General features: G+C 43.0%; 1 protein-coding gene across 34 annotated transcripts in view; it reads right to left on the minus strand.

Annotated features, from left to right (window-relative positions):
* The window catches only part of MSRA (methionine sulfoxide reductase A), a 413,664-nt gene that overhangs the window by 338,090 nt on the left and 60,340 nt on the right, over positions 1–15,234 (minus strand). For 2 of the 34 annotated variants that reach the window (XM_074000253.1, XM_074000242.1), the window contains exon 3: positions 8,489–8,625. The exons of the other annotated variants lie outside the window; for them this stretch is intronic. In XM_074000253.1, coding sequence (XP_073856354.1) covers positions 8,489–8,516 — 28 coding nt within the window. In that variant the 5' untranslated portion in view covers positions 8,517–8,625. The remainder of the gene's footprint in view (positions 1–8,488; positions 8,626–15,234) is intronic. 34 annotated transcript variants of the gene reach the window in all.

The raw sequence follows: 15,234 nt of genomic DNA on the forward strand, positions 1-15,234 counted from the left end.
CCCATTTTAAAATCTTTCACCTCTATCTGTACTGCACAGGGATACATCCCAGTCACGCCTCTCTCAACATTCTCCAATTTACCACCCATCACTGAACAAAACAATCCAGAAAGAGTTTGACCAGTTCCAAGAAGCCAAGGCTCTTATTTCATCAATAGACGCCTGTGACCCAGTGAAATGAGCACTAAACTAAGTCACATTCCAATCCCTGCTGCCTTATATATTACCTGTGTGCTCTCGAACATGGTACTCATCTCCCTGATCTTCAGTTTCCTTTTATGAAAAATACAGACACTGGAGATAATGTCTCTGCGGTCTCTTCTTCAGGGTCAAATAAAATAATGTATGAAAACATGCCTCTACAGTTATACAACTTTCTATTTACTTAAGGGATTCCTACAGCTATATAATCTATTAACATAATGGTTTTCAAGTTTCTGGGCAGGGAGTTACCTGGAAGGGGCAGGGCAGGCACCCATCCAGGATCTAAGCTCCTTACACCTCCCCAGTCACCACTCCCACTGCCCATTTTGTGTACAAGGTCCCAAATCAGAGTGCCATTAGGAAGTGGGTTCTCCCACTTCAGACAAGTTTGAAAACCATGGCATTCGCTTTTTAGCTGCAACATCACATGACTGATTCCTACTAAGCTCATGGTCAGTTCTTTCTATGGGTTAGTTCATTTGTTTTAGAAGGCCTTTTCATTGAATTCTCTTATTTCCCAGTATACCACAATCTTGGAACAAAACAGGGCACAGAATAAGGAAATAAATACTGATTCCAGGTGTATCTTTAAGGCAGCCTATTGTGCTTGCTCTCAAAGACGGCAGTTAACAACTTCTGAATGTGGAAAGGACCCTTCAGATGACGGCCGTGAAAACAGGCAGGCACCAAGACGTTCCTGAGTCAAACAAAACCATAAAACCATTCCTGTATGTGATTACACAAATGCGGAATATCGATTTTTTGAAATATACTTTTTAAGTCGAGAAATAAAAGCAGACATGCTATTTTTGAAAACTAGTGTCAAAATAAAGAAGGCTCCAATGATGATTTGCTGAGCGAGCCACCCATGGTCCCAGCGCAGCGGACGAGCTTTGTTCTGTTAAATGTGTGCCCTCTTCAGAGCACAACAAGGATCTGAGCATGGGAGTGAATTTTTGTCTCAGGCCAACGCACATCACAGGTTACTGCAGAATTCGACAGAAATATATATTTGATCTATCTATACGGTAAAGAGGCAAACAATCTTTTTGGGCCCATGAGGACAATGACTAGAGAGGTGTTTGACAGACTATTTGCCGTCCATGCTGGACAGACAGCAGGGTGGACACTGAGTACAGGGATGTGGAAGGAAGAAGATGCAAGTTCTAATTTTAGAAAGGCACACCAAGAATGGGGAAAGAGAGGGCCAGAAACAGCTACAGCTGAAACCCCCAACGGCAATGCAGCGTGTCCTGCAGGGAGGGGACGCAACATTGAACCCCTGACCTCCGAGTGGGCTCCTGCCTCTCCTCAGAGGCAACTGGAACGATGTCACTGCAGAAGCTTCTGGAAGGGTGTGGGCCTGAATCTATCCAGTATCCCTTGACAGAAAGGCTCTGGTTTCCACTGTGAGATACGCTACAATGTACAGGCCCATACTTGGGATTTTTAAAAGTGCTATAAATTTAAAAATGAGGACAAGTTCATAGCTCCTATCGAGACGTATGAGTTCCATAGGGCTACTGAGCATCTGCACTTTTTGATCTTGTGGGCTTATGAGGTGGGACTTGATTCTTGTGCGTGAGAGAGGAACGGTGGCTACGAGGAGCTCGGAGGTTGCTGGGCTCAGGGTGAACAAAGATGCATAACGCGAATGAGGTCTTCTGAGAGGAAAGGCAATGTTAGGTCTTGAACACCAAACCCTTTGTCCCCAACAGTCTGATCGCTGAAGCTAGCTGAGATAGATAAGGACACCCTCCTTTACCCTGTAAAAGTAAAGGCTCCCTTCACCAACATGCCTCTCTGCACCACAGAGCTCTGCTCTGCCTGGAGCCCCCGTGCCCAGCATGACTACAAGCCCTCATCACTCAGTTGACTTCTAAGTTACAGCCATGTATTACTTGCTTTGATGGCCTAAAATTTAAAATCAATAGAATACAGTGTTCTAGATGCCACACAGGCCTACGCCCCAGCCTCACACTCAGCCCTAACTCACCCGACATGCAGGTCCCCTCACCTCATGGGGCCTATTGCTATTAAACAACCACAGAGCAACCACGCAGCCTCCAAGGATCCTTCCAGCTCTTCAGCTCTGTGATTACTAGATAAAGCATTTGGGAATTCTACTTTTCCGCATGCTTCGTTATGCTTTTGTGAAAAGACCCACGTGTCTGTAGGCCTGTGAAACACTTCGGGGATGTCTCAATGAAATTCCAGAATTCTGCCAGTCTGGGTACTTGCAAACATGTACTGGGCTGAACCATTTGGAATTGCCGATATTTGGCTCTCTTTGCTCACAAAAATGGCAATCTCATATGGGTCAACCTAAATATATTTAGCATAGGGGCATGCAAATGCATAGAATGTTGCTTTCATCTTACATTCAGCTGCTGTGCATGTTATATGCATGGGATCATGAACCATACCTTTGTCTGACCATAGTATAAATTTAAGTGTCGTCATGTATTTGAAATACCTAATGTAATACCTGGCACATTAGTCATTATCCCAATATTATGAATTGAAGTCATTAATATTACCCGTTGGTAACATTACTTCCGCTGTTTTTCAGCACAATAAAATGACTTCTTCCTCTCTTATATATAACAGAGCAAAAGAGCATTTTAGGTAGAATGGAACTGGCAAAACTCTCTCATGCCAAGTAAACTGTGGGATTTCTTTTGTCACCTTAGAGATTTAGGTTTCAACAGTGAAAATGCAGAATGACATTCTCAGCACTCTGCCTCTCTATAAAACAGGCAACCCCCAGTGTCACTGAGGGCATGGCCTGAAAAGTGGGGTACCATGGCAGGTATTGCTTATCTAGGACTTTTTACAAAGAAATAGAGAAACGTGTATTACAAGAGTGAAATGTAAATGCTGATGACAAAGTGTCAAGTTCTAAAATGACGGTGCCTCTCTCACTGATCTCTGACTGGTATCATTCCTACTCCAGCTTTCTCTTCACCTTTAAGTAAAGCTGAGGTCAGATATTACACAAAATGTTAATGTAATTGTGAGATTTTTTATACATTCACATTCCTCTGTTGGTTCCCTTAGCAACAGCTCTAATTTTTATAGCCCACCTAGGCTACAGAACAGTCCGGGGCAAGAGCTCTTTGGGACTGATTTCTTAGAAAGCCTACACTGCAGTCAGAACACAACGTGTAAAACAACATTTAAACAGAAAATGCAACGGCATGTTTAAGCAAAGAATTAAAGATATACTTCAACCAAGCATTTGGTCTAGTTGCTCTGTTCTGTCACAGAAGAAGATTGCCCTCCGAGACATTTCACTAATCCCTCTCTAAAGCAGTCAGGCTGTTTCCTGTCACCACCAGGCTTCCGAGTTCTGATACGAGGCGTGCAGTCATACCTGGTCTGCTGTCCACAAAATGACCACAGGCCACGGGGAAACTCGGACGAGAGCCTGTGCCGCAGGACGAATCCCCTGGCCGAAGGGTCCTGGAGCAGGAGCGCATGCCGACAGTACCTTGGTATGTGAGACAGGCATGGATGTGCCACATGGTCACCATGTTTGGGAACAACACCGACACAGGGATAAATTGAAACCCCATTCCGCAGCAGCTAGTGGGGCAGGAGAGGCATGTACCTGCAGTCTGTCTGCTGCCTCCACAGGAACTCAGCACTGAGAATGTCAAGTGTTGTGCTGTGTTTCCAAACTGTAAACACCCAGAAGTGGGAGCCTTCTTTTTTCCCATTGTCTTATGTGGTAATAGCCACCAACGTGCACCTGGAATATTATGACACCTCCAGTGGAACAACAGAAAGGTGGAGAGAGGGAACACAGGAGGTCAGATGGCACAGGAAAGGCATTTTATAATTTATCACCACAGAAATTCCTTGAAGACAGGATCCAGGCCGGGCACAGTGGCTCACACCTATAATCCCAGCACTTTGGGAGGCTGAGGTGGGCAGATCGCCTGAGGTCAGGAGTTGGGAGACTAGGCTGGCCAACATGGTGAGACCCTTCTCTACCAAAAATATAAAAATTAGCCGGGTGTGGTGGTGGGTGCCTGTAATCCCAGCTACTGGGGAGGCTGAGGCACAAGAATCACTTGAACCCAGGAGACAGAGGTCGCAGTGAGCCGAGATTGTGCCACTGCACTCCAGCCTGGGCGACAGAGCGAGACTCCATCTCAAAAAACAAACAACAACAAGAAAACCTCATAGGATCCAAAGAGGTAAACTGACAGGTCAGGATAACATCCTGTGAAGGTTCAGCCTCGAAGTATCACAGTCACATGCTTAGTACCTTTGCGTCTGTCTCCTCCTTTAAGCCTAACAATAACCCTGTGATGTAGGCCTTTTTTCCCCACTGTAGGTACACTAGAACTGTAGGTACACTAGAACTGAGGTCTGGACAAGTTCACGCTGGAAGGGCCACACAGCTGCTAGGCAGCAAAGCCCAGATTTAAACCCAAGAGTGATGAAGCCAGTAGAAACTGTCTCTAAAATCTCTCTCCTGGATGTCCAGAGAGGAGAGACCTAAGACCTTATTTGTGCCCATGGCCTGGTCCTTGTTGCTGAAGCACAGAGGCGGGAGCCAAGCGGGGGCTGGCCCTGAACCAAGAACCTTCCTGACGGAGGAGTCCAGGAGGCAGGGCACCCCGTGGACTGTCCTCTTTCTAATACATATTAATAATACAAGTCTCAGAGTGGTGGTGAGGATTCAGTGAGCCACAATTTACAGCACACAGTTCTGTGTAACTGATGTCCAACCAGCAGCAGCCCCCGCTCCCCAACCAACCCTGCCTCCAGCCACCCTCTCCGCCTTCCCCACAGTCCATGGGAAAACATGATTGAAATATACACCTCATCAACAGTGGATCAGAAACCAGACCATTTCCCAGAGCACCCACGTCCAATAAGGATTCCCTTCCCTAAGAGTTGGATGGCTCCAGGCCTTTAAAAGGCACTCTAGGCACTCTTGTAGGACTCAGCTCTAAGACAGGACCCCACATGGTGCTTATTACAAGTGAAATACAATTTCTATGAGGCCAGATCTACTGTAGAACCTTCTGGCCTGCTAGCCCAAGTGTCAGTATGCAAATGGCCAAGGCTCATTCTTCTGCATTATGGGGTCTATCGAGACTGAAAGGCAAAAAACATATCTTTGTTCACCCACTCTGCAACTATTTTAAACACCTATTTTATGACTTTGGGTAAATTGTTCAACCTTTCTGATCCTATCACAGTACTTGGCATGTAAGGGGCATTTGATAAACAGCAATTAGCATCTTATTACTATTACATGTCTCACAGGACTGTCATTGGGCTTTTAAATACACCAGGTGGAGCCCTCATGAATGGGATTAGTGCCCTTATAGGAGAGCCTGCTTTCTCTCTCTCTGTTCGGCAAGAAGGTGACATCTGTAAACCAGGAAGCAGAGCCCTCATCAGACACGAAATCTGCCAGTGCCTCGATCTTGGACTTCTTCAGCCTCTAGAACTGTGAGGAAATACATTTGTTGTTGAAGCCACCCAGCCTATGGTATGCTGCTAAAGGAGCCAAACTGCCTAAGACCCCAGGCTTAGGGATGGGGGGCCCCTAAGTAGAGTCCAACATGCTTCAGAGAATTCAGTGACAAAAAGATCAGAGAGTGGCCAGGCAGAGCTGCAGTGGAGCATGAATCTAACATTGCTAATGTCAAATAAGTCATCTGAAAGTCCAAATTTGTTTTGTGAAAGGAGAGAATTAACTTCCTCGGGCAAAATCTCCAATTTACAGAATGATCAGGACCAATATCACTTCACTGAAAAGCACGGTTCAGGTAAATTAAAAATAGCAATCAACCTTGAGAATTGTATTGGCAAGGTGGGAGTAATTTCACTCTATCTGAACTGTGATAGAAGATAACACATGTCAGTCTTCTCTGTCTTTCCCTTTATTAATCAATTAGGAGACCAAAAACTCAATTTAAAAAATCATATAAAAGGCTTATAAACATCATTCAGTTCTTCTTCAGTCATTTATTTTCATTTGGTATAACTGGTTTTTCCATTAAAAGAAAATTAAATAAAATATGAGATGTTATTGTAGTGGCTTAAGAGCAGATTTGGGGATTATACTTCTGAGAAAAGTGATCTCCATTTCCCTCCTGTGTGTTCCTGGCATCCCAGCATTGCCTCTCAGCTCAGGAACAGGTAGCAACAGAGTCCCCAGCGACTGGGTGCAGGGTGGACACTGGCCATAGAGAATGAGAGACAGCAGGATCTCTGAGATCTTCTAACCACAGGGTATAGAGAGGTTCCCAGGAATAGAAATTTCTAACAAGCTTCATAGGGATTTCTGTAGCCCATCAATGTGTGAAGGCTAGAACCATTCCTTAATGAGCAGTAAATCCAGGATCATTCTCTAAACAGTCAGGAGTGCACACCAACGAACCTGCTAAACTTAGCTATCCCCACTTCACGCTCATAACCTTTGTGAACGCCATGTCCTGGCATGGGCTGCCCTCTCCTACAATACATTTTCTTTCTTCCTGCAAGCTAATTGCTACCTGCCCAAATCCTACATATCCTTGAAAATAGTTAAATACCATTTCCACCCTTTTGTCTATGTAGCTTTCTTTGATCCTATCAGCCAGAAGTAATTTCTTCTGCGGCTAAATTTCCATTTAATTTAGGCTCTATTTGCATTGTCGTTGCCTTCTATACTGTGCGCTGTGGATATGAACGTGCACATTTCTCCCATATTGGAGGGCAAGCTTCCAGAGAGAAGAATCCACAGCGGATTCACCTTTGTACCCACAGGACCCCGCACACGATCAGTGCCCTAACATTCCACAGAGCAAGAAATAAATAACAAACAAAGAAACAAAGGAATGAGCAAGAATGTGTCCTTTCTGATAACTTTTATAGTTCTGTAGTTTGCAAAAACAAGCTGAGCTTGCTCCACAGACCATTAACATCTCTATATACACACTCAGCCTGCTAATAAAAGCACACTGAGGATTCTTAAAGGCCCTATAAGAAAGGTTTTATATCCTGGCTTTAGCATCTGTGGCATCTAAAACCTGAGAAGGCTATTCCTCAGAGGTGTCATTAGCTTTCTGTGTGCCTTCAAAGGCTCAAAGACAATTTGCTGGACTCCTCTAAGAATGCCAGTTTCTCTCCAGCCACTACAAAATACATCTTAGCACCGCCAGAATTGTCATTTGCTTTCTATGCCTTCAAAAGCACTGTGAGAGACAGAGCCCCATGCTATTACTGGCACTGTTGGTTTCCCTATGTAATTTTAAAAGAGCCCTCCAAAATCGCTTTGTATGTGCAGTCTGTGTGTATGCATAGTGACGCCAAGATTATTTCTTCCGGCGAAATGTCTTGTCCACAAAGCCCACACAATTTTTGTCTAATAGCTTCCCAATGAAAGAATGTCTGAGGGGAAACTATCCAAGCAGCAACAACTCTTATTTCATCCACACCAATAGAAAGAGAACAATGATCACAATGCCCGAAGATTTGAAATAATAGTCACATATATGTTAGAACTTAACATATCTAGAATCCCCCAGTGGAGATCAAGATGCAGTCAGCATTCTCACCGAGTAATACCATTAGTCGGGGCATAGTGAAGTTAAAGATAACTTCCCCTGAAAAGTTGCTATCCTGTATGATAGAATAATGAGCAGTCTGTAATTCACAAAGCTGCTGAGAAATGTTCCACACTGTCAATATATACAGTGTTTCTCAATGGAGGTGCTACTGGCATTTGGGGCAGAACAATTCTCTATTGGTGGGGATAAGGGACTGCCTGACACTCTGCTGAATGTTTAGCGTCCTTGATAAAGCCAGTAGCACTCCCAGTCATTGAGATTACCAGAAAAGCCCCTCCAACATCCCACCCATGTCTCCGGTTATCCAGTTACTCCCAAGGGATGTAGGTACTGCTAGCATATGGCTGGATAGGGATAGGTGCACATACAAACACACACTTTAATATCTAAGTTGCTTCTATATATTATATGTCACAGGTTTCATATATAGATATGTATGTATTAATATTTATCATTATGGAGACACAGAAAAGAAATGCAGGAAATGGAACTACTATTTGCTGAATGTCAACCCTGTGCAAGCCAGACACACAGAATTTGCACAAGTATAAGCAGGTTTGGACACAGATTCAACTCAGCCATTTACAAACACAGAATGTCTTTATTTTTCCTAATAACTGGTATCTTTGCTTTTTTGAACCTCCAGTGGCTCAAGGATGGAGGAATAAAGAGAAAACCTAAACCTGTAAGAACAGCATTCCTACCCCTTCTGATCTGCATAGTCCAACCCATGCATGTTGTGCTCTAAGCCCGCATGAGAATCAGGCCTCCTCCTGAGCTGGTCTTCCCCTTCTCTTCCTCAAGGTCCTGCTTGGTGCTCTCAGTTTTCCTGAATCGGAGGCTGCAGGGCAAGAGAACAGGTGTCTGCTCAAGGATGAATCAAGGAAAGTCATTATTCCAAGAAATTCTTTCACCTCATCACTTTACATTTATTTTATTTCATTTAACTTTCTGAATAACCTTGAAAGATGTAGACTTCAATTCTCATTTTTCAGGTCAAGTACATTTTCCAAGTAGGAGAGCCAAAGCTTTTCACCCTGAAGCCCGAGTTTATTTCTCTTTACATCCGTGCCTTTACGGTACCATGCTACCACCACTACCAGTGATAGTCATGCAGAATACCAGTCATGCCCAGGGGTGTCCAAGACAGGAAAGAACCTACAGCAAATTCATTTCAGATTGTCTGTTAAAAAATAGAGTCTCTGTCAGTCAGAAGCTAGAGGGATAAGATAGTCTGGATGATGGAATCATCAATTAGCCACCACTGCCTCTATTTGTGTAAAATAGAACTGGGAAGTGTTGAGATACCATCTTTACCCTTCAAGGGCCTTGCAAACTAGTGAGAAAATTAAGAGAGAAAGCATATTATATAGTGTAAAGGCTTAGGTAGGGCTGACAGTAAAGGCATGTGCAAGTTTACCAAGGAGACTGAATGTCTTCCTAAACTCCTGTCCTGCAAAAAATCAATCTAAAATACAATAACAAGCTTTTGATGATTCATTCTACTACGTCCATTGCATCATAAACATTTAGTAAATATTTGTTGCATGAATGTATAGATGACGTCACGAAGAGTACCTCTGATGAAGAGTTGAATAAAAAAGAAGTTTTAAGCAACTCTTCCGCGCTCTCTAAAAGATATACTACGGTAGCTGCTGTCCATTCTGGAGACTCATCTACATCTGGAATATCACACGGGCAGCATCACCCTCATGAAGTGCACACACAACAAAGCCAAGCTAAGAGGAGTGTGCTGAGTAGCTTGTTTTCCAGGCTCAGCTACTAGAAAGCCTATGCCAGCCTCAGCTGTGATGCCCCAGGAGAATGATACATTAATAGGAGTCACAGAAGTTCGAATATCCTAGAAACAGTCAAAATCAGATATGGCAAATCCAGCAATGTATATGATCCTGAATGTATTTATGATCACCTATGATCATCATTGGAATTTAGACAGAAACCTTTTTTTTTTTTTTTTTGAGAAAGAGTTTTGCTCTTGTTGCCCAGGCTGGAGTGCAATGGTGCAATCTCGGCTCACTGCAACCTCCACCTCCCAGGTTCAAGCAATTCTCCTGCCTCAGCCTCCTGAGTAGCTGGGATTACAGGCCTCCACCACCATCTTGGCTAATGTTTTGAATTTTTAGTAGAGATGGGGTTTCATCATGTTGGCCAGGCTGGTCTCGAACTCCTGATCTTGGATGATCCACCCGCCTCGGCCTCCCGAAGTACTGGGATTACAGGTGTGTGCCACTGTGACTGGTCTAGACAGAAACTTTCTAAGGATCTCTTGAAAAATATAATGAGATACAGAGAATGCACAAGATCTGCAGTTCTCTCTGGAAATGCACCACGGTCACAGGTGGGTCCACAACTTGCCCCAGTTTGAAACACTGCCCCAGGAGAAAAGACTGCCCTGCTGGCACATTCACGTACACAAAGAAACCATCCAACATGAAGGCAATAAAAAATCCATTCTTTCTGGAGGTCTGAGAAAAGAAAAATGCCTGAAGTTCCACAACACCATCAAGATAAAAGGATGAGGCTTTCATATCTGCATGCCTTTATTTGTACTTATTCAAACTATGGCATTTTAAAATTACTTATTTATTCTACTTAACCACAACCATTCGAATTTTCATGAAGTTAGCTAAGGTAACCCAATTCTCTTTTATCCATAAATGTAACTGGTACCTTAATCCCAATGTCAAATATTCATTGATTAATTTGATGTTAAACAGTAAGCTACAGGAAGGATCTCTGGAAAACAATGTATCACCCTCCATTCATTTCATCTGGGTGACTCTAGTTCAGTGAGACAAAGCTGACCAGTAAGATGACCACCAGCAGGATCTCTGAACCAAATTCAAAAAGTAGGTTATCCAAATAAGGATTGTTACAAACAGCTCAGAATCCGTTTCTCCTTCATGCCTTCGTACTCCATATATATTTTATTTATGTATTCATTTGTTTACAAAACAAGCCACACACTGTAAAAAGAAACAAAACTGAACATAGTCCCTACCCATTTATGCCTGAGGTTGCAATTTTTTGAATTTTTGCAATTAGACCTTGGCGATGACCTTGAGTAGGATATAAACAACTCCCACATGCTTAGCGTTCCAATAATGGAACACTTGGCATAAATTAAGAAACTTGAAGAGTAAAGAAAAAAAAATTCTAGGCACTCTCAACAGATACCCTACAGAGAAGACCAAGCACACCAGAGTTTGCAAGAAGGACTCAGAATACAAAGTTATGAATTCTAGAGTAATGTCTGGCAGTATGTTCACCAGAGTATCACCTATAGTTAACTCTAGAGCAGAGGTCCCCAACCCCTAGCTAGTGGACCAGTCTGTGGCCTGTTGGGAACTGGGCTGCACAGCAGGAGGTGAGTGGCAGGTGAGTGAGCATTACTGCCTGAGCTCCGCCTCCCGACAGCAGTAGCGGCATTAGATTCTCATAGGAGTGTGAACCCTATTGTGAACTGCACGTGCAAGAGATCTAAGCATGTGTGCACTCCTTATGAAAATCTAGGTTGGGCATGGTGGCTCATGCCTGTAATCCCAGCACTTTGGGAGGCCAAGGCGAATGGATCACTTGAGCTTAGGAGTTCAAGACCAGCCTGGCCAACATGGCAAAATCCCATCTCTACTAAAAAATACAAAAATTAGCCAGGTGTGGTGGCAGACGCCTATAATCCCATCTACTTGTGAGGCTGAGGAACAAGAATTGCTTGAACCCAGGAGGCAGAGGTTGTGGTGAGCAGAGATCGCGCCACTGCACTCCAGCCTGGGCAACAGAACAAGACAAAGAAAGGAAAGAAAGGAAAGAAAGGAAAGAAAGGAGGAAAGGAAGAAAAGAAAAGAAAAGAAAAGAAAAGAGAAGAGAAGAGAAGAGAAGAGAAGAGAAGAGAAGAGAAGAGAAGAGAAGAGAAGAGAAGAGAAGAGAAGAGAAGAGAAGAGAAGAGAAAAGAAAAGAAAATCTAACTAATGCCTGATGATCTTAAGTAGAACAGCTGCATCCTGAAACCACTGCCCCTGCCCCTAGTCTGTGGAAAAACTGTCTTCCATGAAACCAGTCCCTGGTGCCACAGAGGTTGGGAACTGCTGCTCTGGAGGATGGAATTTTGGGGTGATTTTTACTTCCTTTGCATTTCAGGTACTATTTTACTTCACTCACAGAAAGCTTGTATCATTTAACAAAAACAATACGGTATTTAAAAAAGAAGCAGCTAAAGCCATCCATTCTGCCCATCATCTTCTTTCACTTGTCTGCCTTCAGCAACTGTGACCTAAGATACAACTCATCTCACCAGGCAGTATTTATTAATGTGTTAGTTGCAATGTATTAATTAGAAGAACCTTGAATTTTTACCCAGGGATAGTGCTCCAAAGAAGAGAATGAAAGTAGCATGATTTCCATGGTTTTCCTTGCTTTCCTTCTAAAGATGGAGAAGAACACAGCCTTGCTCCAAAAGTTGGCTGAGTTCTATAGGAAACTCTGACCTTCGGTGCCTTTGATTAATCTCAAATCGTAAAAGCTGTGACCAAGGCCTTTTAAAGGAGTTGGTGGTTTTGTCTTAGTGTAAAATGGCCAAAAGGCACTAGGAGCCTAACAAAGGATGATGCATTGTTGTGAGTAACAGCAGGTATTGGTATCAATTTCTGTGAGTGAACTTCTGGTCATTAACAAACGACAGCAGAGGTTAAGATACTGCATCTTCTGTTATGCAATACCTTTGTGGACCAATTATATTTTGAACCACCACCACAAATGTTTAAGAGGGAAAACTTTCAAAAGAGACTTTCGGCTGACTGCGGTACCAACACAGGACATCTCTGTCATCAGCGCTGCTCAGTGGTTCCCGCTACACCTGCAGGATAAGGTTCAAGCTCCTTAGCCCGGTTCACGAGCCTGGCCCTGAATGTTCTCAGCCTCATCTCCCACCATAGTCCGTGTACTGCTTCCCTCTAGTCACAGCCAGCAGGTCCAAACTGACTCCCTCTGGCCCTGGAACCACTGCACAGGTGATTCTCACTCCTGAGTGTCCCCCTTCTCTCCCCTCTCCTTTTGCGTAGCTAACTCCTAACTCCTCCTTCTAGGCTCAGGTCAAGCCTTTGACTACCTGGGTTCACTTTTCTACTAAAATTTTGATCTGTGCCACCACGCCACTCTGCAAGTAACTCCCCAAGCCTTAGTCATACGGCTGTCCCAGTATGCTGGGCTACACACAGAGGAAGCAGACAGTACATGTTTTTGGAAAGAATGACCCAGCCAGAAAGTTGTCCCCTACTCCCCAAAGGAGGCACCTGGCAGCCTTCACATCCCCTAGAATGTGCCGGCACAATTACTGGACTGATCCTCAAAATCTAGGAGCCAATCACCACATGACTTGCGGAATCACTAATGACAGACACGCAGCAACTAGTGCTTCATCGAGATGGAAGAGGTGAATTGCATCAAAGCATCTTAGTTTGAATTTTGTACTTTCTTTCAATCTTACAATTTAATATATCTATTTAATCATAAAGTGAGTTATATTCCAAAATAATGTTCACTACCTTTCTAAATAATAATACATCTTCGCAGTACATAAACCAATAGCTTTATTTTTAAGCTAGAACTGATGTGAAATTACATGTCATGAATTATTCATACCACCCAATTTAATTCAATTATTTTTACTGAATTCATATCTAATCCATAAAAATGTTTAACTCAACCAAAAAAAACATCATCTCTGCATCCTTGAATAATAGATTTCTTGCAAAATTTCAGGAAAGATAAGTGGATATTTGGTTTGAAATGGCAAGGCATATTATAATTGCAATGATGACAATAATTTTAGCTATTTAACCATACATCCTGTTCTATTTACTGACTGGTGTCTCATAAAGGAAACTTATTTAATATCAAAGTAGAATCACAGGAGCAAGAAGTGAGTCCTGGCTCCAATTATGGCACCAAAGTCATTTTAAGATTTTTCATTAAGAGTCACACGGATAGCAGGCAGATGCCTCCTCAAATGGGAGCACGTATTCTGCCAATCAAAAGCACAAATTTTGTGCTTACAGAAAAAGGGGTCTGGTTTGCCCTAAAGAAATCATACAGGGGAAAACCACCATTCTCCTCTCCTTAGTGAAAAGTCCTTTGAGGCCCATGCCATTATACCACACTCACTCCTCAGTCTCTCTCACCTGCCAGTCTTCTTGGAGCGTATTTATTAACGGCTTTGCCCATGATCTCCCTGTCCACTTATCCATCCCAAATCTTGGCAGTTTGGGGTGCTCTCGATGTCCCCAAAGAAGGTCTTGAAACCCATTTGCCTCTGTGTTTCTAGATGTCTTCTGATCCAGTGGTCTTTATCACTTCACTTACACCACCCAAGGCTGCAGCCCCACCCACACCAGAAGCCCCTCAACCTCTGCAATCCCCAGGTTAAAGGGCCATTCCCCAACCTCAGCCTCCCAGAACTTCTACTGTCTTCACTGCTCCTCCTGATCTCATCAAGACTTCCACTTGAGGCTGCAGTGAGCTGCAATTGCACCACTGCACTCTAGCCTGGGCGACAGAGTGAGACCCTGTCTCAAAGAAGAAGGAAAAAAAAAAACATAGACCAATAGATTGGAATAGAGAGCCCAGAAATAAGGTTGCACATATACAATCTAATCTTCAACAAAACTAACAAAAACAAGCAATGAGGAAAGGACTCCTATTCAATAAATGGTGCCGGGATAACTGGCTGGCCATATTCTGAAGATTGAAACTGGACTCACTACACCATATAGAAAAAGTCAACTCAACATGGATTAAATAGTTCAATGTAAACCTCAAACTATAAAAACTCTGGAAGACAACCTATACTGTTCTGGACATAGGAATGGGCAAAGATTTCATGAAGAAGATGCCAAAAGCAATTGCAACAAAACAAAAAATTGACAAATGGGATCTAATTAAACTAAAGAGCTTCTGCACAGCAAAAGAAACTATCAACAGAGTAAACAGACAACCTACAGAACGGGAAAAAATTTTTGCAAACTATGCATTTGACAAAGGTCTAGTATCTAACAAACTCAAACAAATTTATAAGAAAAAACAAAACCCCATTAAAAAGTGGACAAAGGGCATGAAGAGACACTTTTCAAAAGACAACATATATGCAGCCAAGAATCATATTTAAAAAAAAAAAAAGCTCGACATCACTGATCATGAGAGAAATGCACATCAAAACCACAATGAGATACCATCTCACACCAGTAAGAATGGCTATTACTAAAAAGTCAAAACATAACAGATGCTGGTGAGATTGTGAAGAGAAGGAAACACTTATACACTGTTGGTGGGAATTAGTTCAACCACTGGGTAAAGCAGTGTGGCAATTCCTCGAAGAGCTAAAAACAGAACTGCCATTTGACAGAGCAGTCTCATTAACTGGGTATATACTCCAAGG

This window comes from Macaca fascicularis, chromosome 8 (assembly GCF_037993035.2).
Source record: "Macaca fascicularis isolate 582-1 chromosome 8, T2T-MFA8v1.1".
NCBI lineage: Eukaryota > Metazoa > Chordata > Mammalia > Primates > Cercopithecidae > Macaca > Macaca fascicularis.